This window comes from Parasteatoda tepidariorum, chromosome 5 (assembly GCF_982258835.1).
Source record: "Parasteatoda tepidariorum strain Cologne lab strain chromosome 5, Ptep-v5.0, whole genome shotgun sequence".
In the NCBI taxonomy this organism is placed as follows: Eukaryota; Metazoa; Arthropoda; class Arachnida; order Araneae; family Theridiidae; genus Parasteatoda; species Parasteatoda tepidariorum.
The window spans coordinates 104,117,042-104,138,102 of NC_141759.1; the positions used below are offsets into that span (position 1 = coordinate 104,117,042).

Sequence of the window (21,061 nt, forward strand, 5' to 3'; positions counted from 1 at the left end):
GTTATTACTTATTATTTTCTACACAGTTTTTGAAATCCTATATTTTTAATTCAATATTTATTATAACAACTGAATCTTAAAATGAAAACACGCATTTACTAACTCCTTTTTTAATAGTCTGATTTGCGTGATTTATTTTTAATGTGATGAGGATATTCAAAATGGACAAAAGAAATAATTAATGTACTGCCCCCCTATAAAATGCGAGAATATCGCCCATAATATTAGAATAAAAAAATATTACATATTCAGTTAAAAAAATTATTTTATTTTTTCCAGATTTATTTTTTTTTTGATGCTTCTGTTACATTAAATTAGTAACATGTATACTTGTTATTATTAAAAGTATCTAGCAAAAAGATAGCCGTAGGGGGAAGTAGTCATTACATTTAAAAAAAGTAGTTGTTAACATTTGTAACAAAGTAATTGTAAGTGTCATAAACTACAAAAATAATGTAGTTTTCCCAACTACTAATTAAATTATTACAGAGATATTGACACACAAATTACAATGAAGAGAAAAACACGCATCAGATTTTAAGTAAACTCGGTATTAAAATGTCTGTAAGAAGATGTAGAATAAAAAAATTGAGCTAAAAAGTTCCAATTTTGACTTAAACGAAAGGTAAACTCTCCTTAAATTGATGTTTACTTAAAAATTTTACAGATATCAAACTTTAATTAATAAAAAAAAAGATACATTTTCTTTATGTTGTTACAATCTACGCTGTTTTGTATCCTCTTGACAGAATTATGACGACATTGTCGCAGTATAGTACCGAATTCTTGCAGAATTTTTTTTTTTTTTTGTGAAGTAAAAAATTTTGGTTTTCTCTTCTGCTGAAATTTTTGAAAGATTTTATCTTTTCTTCAGAATTATATTCAAAAGATGCCTTTCTCGTGCATCTGAGTTAAAAAAAAATGCCTTTGAATTTTTTATTCTCATTTGAGAATAATGAAAAATAAAGAATAATGAAGAAAAAAATTTGATGACAGATACGGTTCGTCACAAACTTATTCCCCCCAAAATGAACAAAGAGCATTGTAAGGAGTGTTACAAAGGAACACCTGCTAGTAAATGATGGTCAAGATGACCCACCTAACACGCTCAAAATGTTTCCCCCACAGAGTTACAGAGGCTATAGGGTTATACTTTTTAAGGGTATGTTCTGAATGCAAAGTCATAAACTTCGTCCGATCTAATATTTTAAAATTAGTTGCATTATTTATATTGTAATTAACTAATTGTAATTATTTAAATTATTTCCGTTGTTTATGAATATGATTTAACTATTACATTCACAGCAACAAATTAGTTAACAAAAAATTATTTATCAATCGAAAACAAATTAAAAAGAAAAAAGTGCATTAACATTTAATTAATTTTGTAATTTTACTCCTTTAAATTTGTTAATGTTGAGCAAGACATTTTGTAGATGCATTCTAATCATAATGACATGAAATGGTTTTTCGCTCCGCTAAAACATATTGAATCAGGAATAATTTGTGATTTACATATTGATTCTGACATAGATTTGAATTTAATCATGAATATAAATTTTCAGTATACAGAAAATTAAAATTAACTTTATGATATTAATTTAATTTTAATGATAAAGCACAAGGTATAAAAAAAAATAAAACAAAGGAAGGACGTAAAAGAAATGGATTTCTCAAACAGAATTTTATTTTAAAATGACTTTGAATTTTAACAAGTCTTCAGATTTTTCTGCTTTATTCCAAGGAGAAAAAATAATTCAATTTTCATGATAAAGGACAAGGGATGAAAAAAATTAAAACAAATGAAGGAATTAATTTTCATTTTAAAATGACTTTTAATTTTAACAAGTCATCTGATTTCTCTGATTTAGTCTAAGATAAAAATTAAGTTTACATAAAAGGAAATATATATATATTTACACAAATTAAAATATATGTATATATATCTCCCAGCGTGTCATATTTAAATATGTTTCTTATTTAACGAAGTATAATCTAAACTCATTGTTAATTCTAAAATTATAACCTAACATTTATTGTATATTAGAGTGTATTGTATATTAGAGTATATTGTATGTTATACATGGTTATTATCATTTTTTTTTAACTTAACAATGTAATATTATTTTTCGAATTATAGCTATTCGAAACAAAATTGGATAGCTAGATAGCGAGAAAGACTAATGAAAATTTTAAAAAAATTTTTGAAGAACCTAATGATATTGGGAAATTATGTTATATACTTTTAAAATATTTAAAAAATTTCAAGTATAAATTCAATGAAATATATTTAATGACTTTAAATTATTCTAAAAAAAATATAGAGAAAACAATTTACAAAAATATCATTAACATAAACAATGTAAAAGTTAAAATCCTATGAAAATGAAGTTTTAAAAAAATATTTACAATTAAACAAGAAATAAATCTGAAAAATTTGTTATACTCCTTAAAACTATTACAGAGTTTTCACGAAGACTTATTTTATTAATAAGAATTAAGAATTACGGGTTACAAAATTAATCCCAAAAATGAGCAAAAAGTACCATTTAGTTTAAAAATGTTTGAAAAATAACAAGGACCGAGGAATAAAAATTATTATAGAGAAATTTTCAAAAAATATCATTTTCTTCGGATTTTCATTAACTAACAAAAAATCAAAGTAAACTACGAAGCTTGAAAATTAAAATGTGAGGAAAATGCATTTCGAATTTACATGACTAAATGTAGAAAGTAATAAAGTCAGACAAAAATAATTACTACACCAGGTATACTGACAAAAAATGCATTAAATTATGTCTGACGCACAAGGAAAGGAATAAATTAAGAGATTACTGAGCAACCTTAGAATCTTCAGCCCTGTGTATAGCTAAAAATTGCAATGCTAGTAGTATGCTAGTGAAAATTGAGGTACGACTTTACTATCCATAATGGCAATCAAAATCAAAATAAAACATCTGAAGTTTTTTTTAACGGAAATTAGAAATATCTATAATCAAAATTTCTTTATATATTTTTCTTCTTCTTTTATTTTGATAATATATATTATATATATATTCGCAAGTATTCATCTCACCCTATTGATAAATCTATTATGTAAAAAATTTTAATTTTCAAAATTATAATTAACTTTAGTATGTAAAACCAGAAATATATGCAAACTAAGAATAAAGAAATTTAATTTTAAGCAATATTCTATTTTGTATATTTTATTAACATAAAGTTTTGTTGACGAAATTATTCTGTCGACATCGGCGATTGTATACACCTTGGCTATTGCATTGGCACTTGCTGGACAAAAGCAGTGATGGTTTTTTTTTTAGAAAATAATGAATAAAGATGTATTTTTCAGTTTTAAATTATAACATTAAAATATTATTTTAAATTATAACATTAATATATATTAATTAATGTATAATTATAGCATTTATAGCAATAGGAAAGAAAATTTAATTAATACAAAAAGTAGGTTTTTGTTAGTAAAAGATTATATTATACCCTAATGGCGACGAAAAAAATTAATATAATAAAGAAACAAGGTTCTATTACTTTTTATAATACATTAATTATTATCTTTAAGATTTGAAATGAAAAGTAATTTTTAAAGATTGAGAGTTCGTTAAAATATGCCTTATATTGTAAAAATACTGACTGTACTTACTTGTAATACTTACTGACACAATTATTTATTGACTAAATTTTTTCAAAGGTAAGGTATGTATGTATGTAGCATAATAAACAAATACAATAACAGCAAATACAAAATTTTCTGCTTTTCAGCAAGAAAAATTTGCAATGAATAAAATCTTTCGCATGGCATATACTGTGATGTATATATTGTGCAACTATTGAAAGCCTGAGCATAATTTTTCATTTTATGAACCCTTCCTGTAAAGAGATAAGACTTTCGATTTAAATAAATGAATATATAACTTTTTTTCTCGATTTCCATGTGTATTTCTTATATGTATTTCTTATAATTATTAATACATTTTGTTAACCGTTAAAAACAGATTTCCCTAACATTTACTTCTTTAAGAAGAGATTACGAAATTATTCGTATAAGAGTTATGCTACAGTTAAATTTCCACGCATAGCCATGATTGAAAAATAATAAAAAATCAAATATAATCCAAATATTCACAAAATATATTTTTAATAAAACAGTAGTATAATTGTAAATTAGCGAATAAATAAATATAGATGATAGAGATAAAAAATAAGTTTAAATGACATGACATCAAAATAATGAAAACTTTTGACATTTAAAAAATTGAAAATTTTCCTAAAATTTTTTTACAAAATGTTGCATGTACGTAAATTAAACTAAATAACTACAATTAGGAGAACTTAGCATTAACATCATTAAGTTACAATCGAAATAATGAAAAAACTGGTATAAGTTGAGTATCATAACTAAGAAAAATTAAAATGCGCATAAATGTAAACCAAGGAAAAATTAAAACCTTTGAGAACTTATATTTAAGAAACATTACGCAATGTTTATAAGAAATTAGTAATAATTAATAACTGAACATTAATAACATAACATAAATTTAATTAAATAACTGCAAACTAAAATTATTAACTAACATTAAGTTATAATTCATGGAAATGTATGATTTTTAAAACACCATTTATATTAAGTGATAAATATAGAATTATTTTACATCATTTTTGATAAATTGTCTGAAATTAAATAACTTAAACTTAAATCAAGAATAAATTTTTGAAATTTTAAGATAATAACTTTCAAAAAAGCACGTGCTTTCCTCTACTAATCAGCATTATAATCAGCTTGTTATAAATAATTTGCAAATAAGAGGCGATAAAGAATAATCCTCTAGCACTCCTCTCCAAGCTTCATCTTATAGTTCTTCACCTCTCCGATTTTCCTTCTCCGATTTTGACAGTTGAAGATTGATTAAGAATTACGCCCACTGAAGAGGGGGAGAATTCGTGTGAGGAAGGAGCTCGCACACGGATCTTTGGCATTGATTGCTTACTTTTAAGCGCAGTGATAACTTTTCGTACAATTCTTTTGCGGTAGTGCAGTTTAAAGATTTGAATCACCCCTTGATCCATTGGTTGTAGCTTCGATGTAGTGTTTGAGGGCAAGTAGAGAACTGTAATGTTTTTCAGTTTTTTGTTGATTTCCTTCGGATGGACAGGGCAATTGTCGAAAATTAGAGCAATTTTGCGATGCTCTGCAATCATAAGTTTGTCCAACTTTTGAATCCATTTTTCACAAATGTCGGCCGTCATCCATGATTTTTTGTTGAATTCATAATCAACCTCCAAAGATTTTGTGCCCTTAAGACATCTTGGAGTTTTACTAATTTTTGATTGCCAGTCATATTTGCCCCTTGCATGATAGTTATTCTTCCTTTGCTGTGTTTTCCTCCAAAGCATTTTTCATTTTTGAATGTTAGGGTCTTTTGAGGCAAACATTTAAAAAATAAAGCCGTCTCATCAGCATTAAAAATATTTTCTGGCTTATAATCTTTTAAAAAATTTTTAAGAGTCTCTGCAATCCAACTTTCACAGTCCTTATCTCTGACGTCATTACTTTCACCAGACATAATTTTTCCTGCAATTCCTTGTTTTCTTTTAAACTTGTCAAGCCATCCACTACTTCGAAATTCATCGTGTCCCAATGCCTTTGCAAATTGCATTGCTTTCTCGATTATTAAAGGTCCAGAGATCGGCACGTTTTTATCTCGCATTGCGCGTATCCACTTCAAAACTGCCTCATTCACATCTTCATAGACACATGTTTTCAAACGTTTTGAACAAGGATTTGGTAAATCATTGTTTTCAATCTTATCACGATTTCTTATTATCGTTGATAAGCTGCTTGAACGAATAACAAATTTTGATGCAATTTCTTTTTTTTTCACACCTCTATCCACTTCTTGTAGAATAAAATTTTTTTCTTTAATGGTCAGGCACTTTCGCTTCGACATTTTGCAGCCGCAAGTAAAGCAACAAGCAGCACTCTGATCAGCAATCTAAAAACAGGAGGCGATTTCGAGAACGGAGCTCTACTGAGTGAACAATTGAGAATGTTGTAAGTTTTTCTAGAAAGGAAGTGAACAGGGGGATGGGGATAATAGAACATGTCAATAAGGGACCAGGGACCACACACTTTGATGACCCATTCCCTTTATCTTCTCTGCTCATTTCCTATTCAAGGAATTTGACCCTTTCCCCCCTTTTCTAGAGGTGTTGCATTTCCTGTATGAAATGCGAACAAAAAGGGAAAGGAATTTTACTGCTTTCTCTAAAAGTTAAGGGAATGCGAAAATCAGTTCAAGGTCATTTCCCCCATAAATTGCGTTAACAAGTTAATAATTTTCTCAAAATTTTGGGGAAAATTCACTTCACTATTTAGAAGTTATTTAACGAAAAAATTTCCAAAATGTTCTTGGTTCCACGAAAAAATTCGCAAAATAGAAAAATTCCTAAAATGGAAGTTCGTTAAATAGAAGTCCAACTGTATTTCTATAAGTCCTTTAAGAAGGCACCACACAGCAGGAAAAAAATTTTATCGCACATTTACTTTCTCATTCATTACTAATTTAAAAAAGAAAAATTAAATTCATGCAACTCTAAAGTAAGTTATGAAGTTTCAACTGCTGAAAGAAATACTTCAAAATATTAAAATGCGAACAAATTATTAGAAGAGAACTTCACCAATTGCTTAATCCTAAGTTATCTTCTCCCAATTTGTTTACATTTGTATCTTTTAAAATTTTCTTTTCAGTATTTAAAACTTCATGGCTTACTCAAGGTTTGTCTGAACTCACTTTTTCTACACTTCAAATTTCAAATTAGTAATGAATGAAAAAGAGAATTTCTCCTTCATTACTAAAGAGCATCCTCTTAACTAAAATCATAAAAATAGGCCTTTAAAATAATAACATATTATTTTTAAAAGGAATTTACAGTATTAAATTATTGATTTCAAAGGTGCTTTTATGAATAAATCTTATACTTAATTGTAGTATTGTTTTGTTTTAGAAAAATAAATATGTTTGCATATTAATAATAATTTCTTTTTTTTAAGGAGGATTTTTTGTTGCGCAAAAATGTTCAAGAACAGATATCTACATCAATGTCCTCACTTTCATCCTTAAGTCATTTGTTACAAAAAATAAGAAATATTGTCATTCATGATGGTATTGGTCAAAAGGTGAGAGGAACATTAGATATTCCTATGAATGAGTTTTTATTAATTATAAAAGATTCTTAATTATCCAAAAAGAGGTATACTTTGTGCTTGCCAGAAAACAGCATGAATGAAGCAGAAATAAAGCAAAGAAATGAACATATTATAGTTTTGGCTCTCTTAACAAGAACCGTATGTATATTATTTTATCCTTGGTGACTTTATGTTTGAATTTAGATCACTGTGGATAAAATAATAGACATACTATAGTTTCGTTTCCTGGTAAGAGAACCAAAACTATAATATGTCCATTTCTATACTTTATTTGTGCTTTATTAACGTTGTTTTTTGGTTTATACTTAATTTGGCCGAATAAAGGAAATATTTCTTTTATCTGCACTGTTTAATTTTAACTACCTGTGGGCATATGTTCATGGGTAGGAGATGACTGTAATGTCGGTCACAGATCTCGTCGCCATGGTCGTGGAAGCGGCAGCACTTTATTTTCACACACTGTCCCGTTTTCATTGGAAATATGATCAATTAACGCATCAAATCAGACCAATCTATGCTTTTAGTTAATCTCCAGTTTTCCAGTAGTTGAGCCTGTTATTTTTCAACTTCTTGTTTAATAAATTCTGCAAATTGTTCAAAAGTTTGTTATTGGCCTATCTCGCAGAATTTTGATGTTTAATAGCTGAGACTTGACAGATTTTGCGAGGTGTGCTCGAAGGTGTAAATGAAAACAATAACTGGAGATTTAACATTGAACTGTACACGATTTATAAACAACCTGATATTATTAAATACATAAAAATGAATATGATTCGAATGAGCAGTGACAATACATTAAAAAATATTGCATTTTAGACCCACTAGAACAAGAAAGCAGTGAAGGCCGCTGGGCTGATTCGGTGGAGTCAGTTGTTGCAATTAATGAAAAGAGTTGGAGATCAAAGATAAATTGGAAGTCGCTATGGAGAAATCTTTAGAGGAAGGCATTTGCCCACATTGGGCTGTCTTTCCAACTGTGATGATGTTTTTTCTAAAGTTACTGTCATGTAAGATTCTTCTAGAAATAAAGACATGTGTTGTTGGCTCAGACACGTGTCTCAGTTATGTGTAACTATTAGTCTGTTCTGTTAACTTTATCATCTAAATCATTTGTTTCATATTCATCAAATAAATGCTTATTTCTGCAAAAACATTTTGTTTCCTTATTTCAACTACTGCTTCACTTACTATGCAATTTTGTTGACTGATGAAACAAAGTCATATCCAACAACAGTTTTGAACGGCTCCGTGAATCCAAACGTAAACGTTTTGAAGTTAGCATATATTGAAGGAATTTTCAAAATATTCTATAGCGAAAACTATTTCCAAAATTTTTGAAGAATTAAATAACTTTGTAACTGTAAATATAAGGTAACTGTAAATTTATAGAAAGCAGTAACATTTTTTAAAATTCATGATTTTATTAAAAATTAAACTGATCAGTGATAAACAGGGTTTGAAAAATCCCAGCCCACCTAGGTTTTCCATCCTCAACCTGGAGTTCATTAGTAAAAATACTGTTTTTTTTTTTGTTTTTTTAAATACATTAAATTTTTTTTCTTCAGTACTAAATAAGAATACATGTTTTGCTTCTAACAAAAAGTGTAAATATTTCGTAACTATTTATAACTTTCGTTGCAATGTAATTTTTTTTTAAATTTAAAGTTTTAGATTGTTATGCTATTATTTTTTAAATCTTAGGGATAAGCAGATTGTTATATAAAAATTTAAATCTACACAATAAACTTTTTGCTTTTAATGTCTATTAGAATAAAATTCAAGCTTAGATTTTAATAATCATTTTATTCAGTTAACATTGTAACTTAATATGCTTTTTTTTTTACTTAAATTTTTAATTAACTTTTGATTACTTTAAAATTTATTCATGTTTTTTGCCAGATTGTTTAGTAATATTATGTAAAATTAATTCCTAATAACAGTCTTGGCTGGAAATAATTTTATGTAAATCTTCTCCTAAAAGTAAATATTACGCATTTTCTGTTTAGTAATAATTTCAAAATGGTTAAGTTACATATGTTTTTCATAATATTTTTCAATATTTTTTTACAAAACTTTACCTGATATGGTGATATTGCAGGTTTACTTTATAATAAAAGTATGGTACTTTCAGTTTTAAACTGTTAATTTGTGTTAAAAATAAAATATCAAATCATAATAATAGTAGAGAATAATATTAAGAATGATAGAGGATTATAAAGAAATATTACTAGTAAATACCTATAAGTGATCAAAAAATAAATAACTTATCAGTATTTGTTAATTAAGGAACCTTACCAATTTTCTGACCATAGAAATGTATTGATACCTTTAAAAAGTCGTTCTAGACCCTTTCATTTATGGGTTTCACCGAGAACTAATAAAACACATTGGTTTGAAAAGTAAACATTTTCTCAAATGTAATTATATTTTTATTTAATAAAAACTTTCATAAAACTATTTATTTAAATGATTTTTAAAAAAAATTAAATTAAGTCTAATAAGCAAAAGTGGAATAATTTAAGGTGCTTGGATGTTAGTATGGCATGTTTTTACTTGAAATAGGACTTAATTTAACATGACATAGTAAGAAAACTACTCTCATGCATAACTTTAATTCAACTTTTTGTTTTAATTCCTTTATAAATGAAACATTTTATTAGTGGAAAAGAAAGAATATTTTTGGACATAACTGAATATTTAGCAAACTTGGCCCACAACTGAACATGTGATGCCTACCTAATAGCAAAGTATTGTTGTAATAATATTTTCTTTGTTTCTCCTAAATTTTTCTATTTTCTCTTTTCTTTTTAATAATATGAAAAGAATTGCAAATCTTAATTTTGGCACTTAATTTTACAATTCAATTTAATGATATTATTAAAATTGGATTATGAATATTCGATAAATGTCTTTTTTTTTTTTTTTTTAAACTACCCGAGTTTGCAAAAATTGCTTGCTTCTACTTTGGCAAGCTCTGTTAATTAATACAATTATTTCATTATTTACATTATAATAAAATTGTTTTCTGTTATTTTTTTTTTCTCTTTCATTTATTGAATTTTGTTTTTAAGAAAGTTAAATGATTCGCCTTGTCACTGGTGGTATATGAATATTCGATAATAAACAATACTATTTTTAAAGCTCTTGATTTCTCAGAAGAGTCCTTAATTTTTTTTAAAAAAAGTGCTTAATTTTTGCTTTGTTAAAACAGTGGGAACTCTGAATTATATAGTGAACATATAATGGAATGAGAATATATATTATAGATACATACCTGCCAACTTTTACGCATTTGGCGTAAAATTTTATTTTCATATTTAAAGTGGTAGTAAATATATACTATTTTTTCTTTTGTAAACTTAATTTTTAAATGATTTTGATCACCACTATTCTTAAAAAAATTAAGCACTTATATTAATATGCGTTACTGTCATGGCTGTCAGCTTAATTTTTTTCAAATACAACATTTTTTTTTGCTTAAAATTGAAATTTTAATTCCATTTTAATACCACCTGGAAAAATGATAATGGAAGGGATTAAAAGTTGGCAGATATGTAGATATTGATTGTACATGATATCTTAATTCATACATAATTATTAATTAAATATAATGAACATCTCTGCATGTTCAATAAAATCTTTAACTATTTACTTGGAATGCTTAGAAACAAACATTTAAAATTTATTATGTTTTTTCTTTATTTCAAATGCATAATAATGGTTTAATAAAGATAAAAGTTGATTTTTTTTTGTACTTTCTAAGACATATAAGAAACTCACACATTGAAAATAGAAATAAACATACCACATGCTTCAACAGATATGTATATTTAATTTCATGAATGTATGCAATGCATCTAGAAATTACATTCATTAACTATAAAGCTAATTATATTGTTTATCATGCTTTACATTTTGCAAAAAGTTATTTTATCAACTTCATCATTATGCTATTGTACATTTAAAAGGCATAAATATGACTAAGATAGTTATTCTCCTCATAATCATTTAATTTATTAATACTTTTTATACCATATTTTTTGTTTCGTACATATAAGAATGCATGTAGAATATATTTAAAAAATGCACTCATCTTTGGGCGAAATTAGATCATTTCATGGAAAAACCTGAAAAAAAAACCGAATTAGCCCCAAACATAATAAGGTCTTTTCATATAAAAAGAAGCCACAGGGACTGGGTTGTGAACCCAGCCAACTACCATCCTCTTAAGGGATTTTGTACTTTTAAACTCATAGCCTGGTTAGGGAATAAATTGTTTGACATTCGAGTTTTATTAAGACTTGCCTTTTATTTCCACTGCATATAAACTGACGTGGCTGGGTTTTTGCAAACCAGCCAACTACCATCCTTTTAAGGGTTTTTGTACTTTTAAACTCCTAGCGTGGGTAAGATATGAATTGTTTGACATTTGAATTTTATTATCCCTATCTTTTTATTTCTGATTACTATATCTATTGAAACTATGTTTTTAATGTTTTTGAATTTGCTAGAGGCAGTATCAAAAAAAAAAAAACTAAACAAGAAATTGCTGCTGAAATGAACCTTTCTGAAGCTGCATTTCTTACAAGATTAGGAAGATACTTTTGATAATGGTAAATAATTATTTGTTCAACATAACTTTTTTTGTTTGTTTATTGCTTGATCAAAACTGTTGGTAGATATTGTGGGGTTTTTTAAAATTCTATTTCTTTTGCGCTCCTTGTTAAAAAAAATATTTTTCTACTCCAGATATTTACAATAAATTCGCTTTTTTTTAAAAAAAATTTCATTTCTAAAGACCAACTACCAAATATTTTTTTTCTAGAAATTTTATACCATCGTTTCATTTTTATGTACACAACATTAGTGCTTTTTAGAAATAAAGATTTTTGCATTAAATGACCCAATTCAAATAATCATCAAATGATTTATCAAAAAACTAGATTTTCTCATTCTATATTTTTGTTTTTTATGATCTTTTTGTTTTAATGCAAGGCTCCTAAAAATTTAAAGACTCCTTCTTTTTCAATTTTATGTACATGGTAAATTAAAAACAAGATTTGCATGTTTAAATACCAAAACTAATTTTTAGGAAACTTATTTATTTATGGTTTTTAACAAAAATTCAATTTCATTACCAAGGGTAGGAGAGATGAGCAAATGCCTACTTGGTCTAATCTTATAATAGCTCTATCACAGTACCGTCTTTACACACATGGCACACCCGAGCAGTACCCAGGGGGTGCTTGAGAATCATACTTTTTATAAATTGTATTAAAGATAAGCTAAGAATGAACAACATTTTCTTATATATTGTGCGAAATAAATATATTCTATTGTATAATATGGGCATTTTATTTATTTTTTCTACAAATAGTAATTGATTATCACGCAAACACCAATAATTTGAATAGTTCCTCACCAAGAAATATATATTTATATACTTGTTCAAATTTTCAATCGTTAATAAAATACTTTTTATTCCTCCATTCAATTTAAAATACATTTTTTTACCCACTTTTAACAGCACTTTAATAATTTGATAATAATAAATGACTATAAATATTGTTTTGCCAAAATAGGAATTAAAAATCTAAAGTTAAAACACTCATTAAAGGTCTTAATTTTTTAATCAATGCAGACACATGTAAAAATTTTTTTACTGTATACAGCCCATGGCCAAAATTATTAGACGCACTATAAGATTCTATGTAAAATCTTAATTATCAGGTCATACTATACAGCTTTATTGTTTTTATGCGACGGAAACACTTTTGCATTTGTTTACATTCGTGTATAAATTGGTTAACATTGTAATACAATGTATTTAAAATAAATACAAATAGGAAGTATATAAAAAATGTTATGAATTGAAACCCATTATATGTATGTGTAAATATAAAAGTATTGCAACTAGTGCAAAACATATAATTATTAAAAAGCTACATTACATCTAATAATTTGATCTAATTATTATAATATACTAATATATTACCTGATATAATAAATATTCTATATTTATATACTAATATATCGTCTAATTTATCCAATTGATACACGAACGTAAATAAGTGCAAACTGGTTTCAGGCATGTAATAATAATGAAGCTGTGTGGTTTTGCCTGATAATTAAGATTTCAACTAGAATCATACAGTGCGTCTAATAATTTGAACAGGGGCTGTATAGCAACTGTATATGTCCATATTTCACTATTTTCGAAACATATAATTATATCAAATAGGAGATCTGTCCCGTTTGTAATATTGCAAAATATTTTTTATACGTGTTACATTTTTATGTAAAAAAAATCCTTTTTTTTTATTTTTAGGTTTATTTTACTCAGATTTTTTTTTTTTGACTTATGAAAATAATAGCAATGTCAATATTTTTTTTATAAAATAAATGTTTTTTGTATTAGCTATCTTAGGTTTTTCTTATGTTGAGATTTATTTGTAATGTAAAGTTAGTTTTACTATAATGCTTGAGGTATGAAATTTTTTTGATCTTTTACTAGGTGTCTGAGAGGAAGCTACCGCCTGCACCTCCTAGACAGCTTACTTTATATGAGAAGCTAATGGCATCTATAAAACAAGAGCACAAGTTTAAACCCACACCCACAGCCTCTCCTGTGCCTGAAAGGGTAGGAAAAAGGAAAATTAAGCAGAATTATGGTTTTGTTTTGAAATAACATATTAAAAGAGTGAATTATTTATGTTACAATTAATATACTACCCAGATAGCAAAATAAGGTTTATTTCCAGTAAGCAAAAAACCTTTTAATGCAAACTTAAAAAGGTTTGTAATGAGGTTTACGTGTAAGCCCTCGAACCTTAAAACGAGGTCTGCGACAATCTCCTCTATTCTACGCACATTACCCTAATCCAAAACCTTGGAAAACAACCTTCTATATAAAAACCTTAAATCGAGGTTGTCTTTGGATTTTCAATTGGGAAAAAAACCTTAATTAAAGCTAGTCACTTTTAGTTAATCACTTTTTGACTCGCTCAATTTACGACGATGGTATCGTAACGCAATGTAATGTTTCGATTGTATTATTGACAGTTACTGATATTGATTTTCAGTTGGATTTTAAATATTCCGATATATTTCAAGCAGTATGGAAAATTTGAATCGGACATTTGAGTATTTGCTTTTTAAGGCAATAATTCCATAGAATTTTTGAGCAGTTATTAGTATAGATTTCTCCATAGTTATTAAATCTTACATTTTTTATTCAATAACATTTCGATACAACAACCTAATCTTGAAAAGAAACCCCTTTTTGAAGAGTTCTATTCTCGTGATTTTGTCCTCTATCTTTTTTTGGACAATTACCACTACGGATTTCATGATTTTTAATTTTTTTTATTGTGATAATTATTTACAAAATGCAAAAAAGGAAATAACTAGTGCGTTCACCCCCCCCCCCAAACAAAATGCGAGAATACCACCCATAATATTAGAATAAAAAATTATTACATGCTCAATTTAAAAGAATTCTATAGTTTTTTTTTTGTAGTTGTAAGCAAAGCGCTCTTGTTATTTTAAATTAGTAACATACATGTTTGTTATTATTAGAAGTATCTTGCAGAAAGATATTAGTGCTGGAACATTATGTCCCAGATAGCTCTATAAAATTTTGCCACAGGGCTATTTTTTATGTTAAAATGTTCTTCAAGAAAAACAGTTATAAATATGTGTATTTTTGCATATTTTATTTTTAGTTGAAACTTCTCGAACAAAACTAGAGGGCGCAGATGATACGCCACAACCACAAAGACAACTTATTAAAACAGACATTAGTTTAGGTTTTTCTTCAAGTTACGAGGCTATTTAACAGCCAATGCTTTTTTTTCTAAAAGAAATAGCTTTTCTCTTCTTCATTTTCTAGATTTCATTAAAATAAATTTAGGTAGTTTTTGTAATTCTAGATTTTATTTTAATAAAATTACTTGGATTTTGTAATTCCTGATTTTATAGGAACAAACTTTTTTTTATAATTCTAAATTTTATGGAAGCAAAGTTAAGTGGATTTGAAAGTTCCATATTGTATTAAAACAAAATCAAGTGTTCTTTATAATTATTATTCTAGATTTTATTTTTAAAAAAAAGTTGGTGAATTTTATGATTGCAGACTTCATTCAAATGAAGTTGAGCAATCTTTTCATATTCTTAAGAATTGAAAATAATTGTTACTACTTTATTTTCCTGAAAATAACTAGATTTGGCAATTTTATCCTGGTGTTCTAATTTAAACAAAACTTCTGTATGTATTCGTATATTTTGAAAAATTTTATGAAATCTAAAGAATTCACTGTAAGAATCCCTGTCAAAATGAATCTATACTCAGATAATTGATGGCTTGTAAATTTAAATAAGTATCAGCAAAGCAAGTGTTACTCATAATTTAAAATTCTGAAAATTCTGTAAATTTTACTTATTATCTTTTTTAATAAAAACTTTATTTTTAAATCAGTTAGAAAATAATTAGTATCTAATATTATCATCAATGTTTTTAATGTATTTGTTATTCAAAAATATGTCATAACTATCTAAAATAAATTCATTGAAGATTATGAATTGAAGAATGCAATGAACCTTATAAAAAATGTTTATATTAATTTATTTAGTGTTTACAGGGTGGTCACATTGCAGTGAAAAATCAGGGAGTTATAATTTTAAAAAAAGTCAAGAAAAATTAATTAATTAGATTTTCAGGTACCCAAATGTCCAATATTTTCGTTAAAGTAGTCTTGCAATAATTTTTCTTAAATTGATCTCATAATAATTATGAAATAAAAAAAAGGTTATTTTTAAATCTAGTAGAGAGTGTAAGACCTATCACTATCAACTTTTTATTGTATCAATTAGGGGTGAGATTAGTTAAAGTTGGCCGAGATAGCCTCATTGGCAGAACGTGGGATTCACGTGCGTGAGAACAGGAGTTTGAATCTAGCCAGCCGAAGACTCACTGTGTAGTAAATGGTGACTGGTGTATATTAAATCTGTCTGGTCACAAAGTCCTCCATTTCCCATAACAAATTATACCTCTAGGGGTACTGAATTGGGGATTGACCATTCTCTGGTTCAGGTTAAAAATAAGATCTGTGGATGAATGAATGGTTTCGTCCTATAAGCTGGTGTGACGTATGGGTGTGGCTGAAGTCTAATTCTCAGCTACAGATGGCGTCACTGGAAAGCAAAAACAATCGCACCTTTTGCCTTAATGGCCTACGACGACAACAGCATTAGTTAAAATTTGTACCTACAAAATGATTGTGGTTTCTTTTATATGGTTATCCTGCATAATGTGGGCTCCTCTTATTTGATGTGCTTGTGCTTAACATAAAAGTTTTGTGACATATTTTATGGATGAGAATAAGGTATTGCTAAAAAATTAATAATGAAATTTATACTACCAGTTGCAGAAATTGATAAATTTTTATAAAATCAGTCAGGGAGTTTTTTTCCTGAGAGATTGTGACCATATTAATCCATATTATACAATCAGTCTAAAAAATCAGTTAGAAAGTTTTTTCCCTATGTGATTGTGGCCATCCAGTGTTGGTCACAAACAGATAACAATTTAAATTTATAGTTATTAGTGTATACATTATCGTGAAAGACCGAAATCAAGAGAATGTCAATTTTCACCAGTGAAAGTCAGCAACTACATAGTCGGTTCAGTGAGTGTCCGAAATATTTGTTATATCCGAGGTGATATCCGTTTATTCGTTGATATAACATTTATTTGATATTTTAATATCTGCAAAGAAAAGATTAGGAGAAACATCAGTGTTCAGAGTGCCAGTTAAATGCATACTGGGCAAGGGCACTGGTCCTTAAAAATACAATGGTACACCGGGCAAATGCATACCGGGCAGTGGCGCATAACTAGACCTAGTATATATTTTGGACATTTACCAAAGCGACTGTGATTGTCAACATTCACTGGCGGAAGTCAACAACCACCAATTTCAGTTATTTACAGTAATGTATATATTAAATGCTGTAGTTTTTAAGCATTTTTGTACTTTATTTGCCATTGCAAAAAATATATTAGTTTCTTAGATGTAGAGTATTTCACATGTTAGCATGAAATTTCTATTTTATGGTATAATCTATTTGCCTTGACAGCTTTAAAATTATGACCTAGATTTATAGATATATTCACTAATTAAAAAGTGTTTTACTTTTGGAAGTTGATGAAATGAATTAATTTCAATTCTAATGTTCTGCACAAAGTAGATTGATGACTATATGTGTATCAATCAGGGTTCGTGATTTTTTTGATTTAAAAAAAAAATTTTAAAAAATAAATCAGATTTTTTTTCATTTAAATTGGATTTTTTTGATTTTTATTCAAATGCACTGTAAGAACTTTGATTTATGATTAAAAAACTTTATAAATGTTTAATCAAAATTAAATTAATATTAAAACTATATTATAAGAATATTTTAGAAGCTCTAACTACCTAAAACAATTTTTCATTATAATACATAGCTTTGAATGCATAGCAACCATTTTCAAACAAATACATGATTGAAATTTAAAGACTAGATGAAATAGAGAATTTAAAGAATACTTAAACTATTAAAATAAAGTTTCAATTACCAAACCATAATTTTAATTTAAAATTGTGATTTCTTTTTTTTTCCCTTCTTTTTCTTGATTTTTAAAGTGACAAAATAAATGTAACAGATTGTGTTTATAAATGTAGTCATTCATCAAAAAATAAATAAATACTTAATCTATATATTTTTGCATTAAAATATAAATTTTTAATCCTGTATCAAAATAGATAAGTTAGCTAAAAAAAATAATAATAATTCAATATATAATAATAATTCAATATAATAATAATTCAATATAAAGCATACAGGTTTTACGAAGAAAAAAAATAATCCCAAGTCTTTTTTTTTTCTTCCAAAGAGACTGATTCTAACCATTATTTTTAAGGCAGTGTCTCAGTATTTCACAATCATTCAAACTCAATATAAATAATTACTCAATTCTTATTTGTGTAATTATTTTTAAATAACATCATCTATTTAGGTTTTCTTTTTTTACTGTTTTTTTTTGTTCCATTTAAACACAACAAAATGGGTGTTCACAAAAATTAATTAAAATAATAAGAGAAAGTAAAAAAAATAGTTGATTAATAGGAATTAATATATTTACTAAAAAAGCAAAATTAATGGATTATTGGTACTAATTCATTTAGAAGGAAAGTAAAAAATTGCCTTATAATTTTTGCTTCCAATAATGGTCACTTAATTTTGGTAATACTTACTAATTAAAATTTTTAAAAAATAAACTAAGTACTCTATAAACCAAAATTAATGAAAAAAGGTACTAATTTGTTAAGGAGAAACATATTGAGGCTATTGTTGCTTAATTAATTTTGATGATAGGTGCTGGCAGAGTTTAGTGCGTTGTGGAAAATGCCCAGCAAGCATAATGAAAAAGTCATCTTTTAACTAATTATAAATTTTATTAAGCAAGAAAAATCATAACTTAACTTAAACATCATAAAGGAAAACAATCCTCTCCATAACATGAATTCAATACATACAGTCATGAAATCAAAAGAAACAAAAACTCCAAATCCAATCTTGATTTGTTATATATATATATACATAATAGTTGCATAATGAGGGTACTTACACACTCAAAATTAATACTATGCAAATTCTGTCTTTAAACTATTTTTAAATGTTCGAGCTGCCTCCTTCAGAGGTTTTTCGAACTCGTGATCTCTGACTCTTACTCGAACCTTGTTCATTGAAATCCATAGTCTGACATGCGGCCCCATCGAACATTTCAAAATAAATTCCTTTAATTTCATTTAATTCAGTCTTAGTTAAAGCCTTAGTCAAAAAATCAGCCAAATTACTTTTACTTTTAATATACTTAATTTCGAATTTTCCCTCATTAAGCAAATTTCTCTCGAAATGAAATCTTATATCAATATGCTTCGTCTTTAAATTTTCAACATTATTTTTACAATAATAAATTGCAGATTGATTGTCACAATACAAAACAGGTTTTTCAATTTTTGATATTATGTTTAACTCATTACATATGTTTGTAAACCATAAAAGTTCTTTAACAGTATCTGTTAAAGCTATAAATTCTGATTCCATGCTACTTAATGCAATACATTTTTGTTTGCTACATTTCCAACTAAAAGGAATACCTGCTAAGCATATCAAATAACCTGATGTAGAAAATCTGTTTGTTAAATGACAACCCCAATTTGCATCTGAATAAGCTATCAAAGAAGAATTATTAAGATTTGATAAACAAAGTTTATGTTCTTTAGTATTTATTACATAATTCATTAAATCTACAACTACAGTCCAATGTTGGTAATTATAGCAATTCGAGAATTGTGACATAACGTTCACAGCATATGAAATATCTGGTCTGCTACGATTTGCTATAAAAGATAAGCACCCTATCAATGTACGATAAGGAAATTTCTTCATTATTTTATTTTCAACAATTTCATTTACTTTATTTGGCAATTTAAAACCTACTTTAATTGGTAACGTAACATGAGTTTTAGGTAATTCATTAAATCGTTTACATAATTTTTCAATATAAGTTTTTTGATGTAAATACAAATTACCGTTTTTGTTCTCAAAGTTAACACCTAACAAATATTTGACTTTTCCTAAATTTTGAATATCAAGTTTACTCTTAATCAATTCAATAGTTTCATCTAAAATAGTTTTAGTCTTACAAAATAACACCATGTCATCAACGTATACTAATAAAATAATGTTATTCATTTTATACACACAATTACAACATTTGAATTTTTCGAAACCAATCGATTTTAATATAGTATCTAACTCAGAATTCCATTCTCTACCTGATTGTTTAAGTCCATATATCGACTTTTTAAGTAAACATACTTTATTCATTTCACCTTCGATTTCAAAACCTGGAGGTTGCTTCATATAAATTACCTCACTAAGATGTCCATACAAATATGCAGCTTTCACATCTAGCTGTGCATATTTCCAACATAACATTGATACAAGAATAATAAATAGTAATCTAATAACTGAAAAATTCACAACTGGTGAAAATACATCAATAAAGTCAATACCATGCTGTTGTCTAAAACCTTGTGCTACAAGTCTAGCTTTGTATTGTTTAACATTATTGTTTTCATCTCTTTTGACTGCATAAACCCACCTATTTCCTATTACTTTAGCATTGGGAGGCTTATCAACTATTTCCCATACCTTTCTTTCGTTCATAATATTTAACTCTTTTTCCATTGCCTTATTCCACTGATTTCTTTCTGGTAGTTTTTGTGCATCAGAAAAGTTTTTCGGTATTTCTACATTATATACCTCACCTTCAAATATATCACTTATTTGATTATCTACAAAAGAATTAGATGGCGAATCTTCACTTTCGCTATCAGTGTCACTATGGGAAGAAGTTAAATTTTGAGTTTTGCTTAAAGCTTTAAAATTAAATTTAGAATGATCATACTCAATTTGGTTTTTATCGCAATATTCTTTAGCTTGGTTGTTTGATCTCAATCTGGTTTTATCGCTTGGAGGGTAATAGTAAACATCTATTCTGCTACTTTTATTACGCGGTCTCTCAACTCTAGTCCATTCTGTTATTCTTAAAGGTTTTAATTTTAAATCTGGAGATTTAGCATGAACCTTATCTATTTCATTTTCATTGTTATCATCAAAATTGATGTCTGAATTCAGATTTATAAATAAAAAGTTTTCATTACTAGGTTTACCAAATAGTGTTTTAACTCCGTTTTTACTTTCATCAATTTTTACGTGTATAGTTTC

At 26.9% G+C, this 21,061-nt stretch overlaps 1 protein-coding gene across 4 annotated transcripts in view; it reads left to right on the forward strand.

Moving 5' to 3' along the window:
- The window catches only part of LOC147809931 (uncharacterized), a 44,171-nt gene that overhangs the window by 8,429 nt on the left and 14,681 nt on the right, over positions 1–21,061 (forward strand). The window contains exons 1-4 of one of the 4 annotated variants that reach the window (XM_087164688.1): positions 7,064–7,195; positions 11,737–11,838; positions 13,740–13,865; positions 14,950–15,053. Coding sequence is in view for 1 of the 4 variants with exons in the window: in XM_087164687.1 (XP_087020813.1) it covers positions 7,070–7,195; positions 13,740–13,865; positions 14,950–14,973 (276 nt within the window). In the remaining 3 variants the exon portion in view is untranslated. Of the gene's footprint in view, positions 1–7,063; positions 7,196–10,970; positions 11,839–13,739; positions 13,866–14,949; positions 15,054–21,061 lie in introns of those variants that run through there. The other 3 variants (XM_087164687.1, XM_087164689.1, XM_087164690.1) reach the window with 3 other exon arrangements.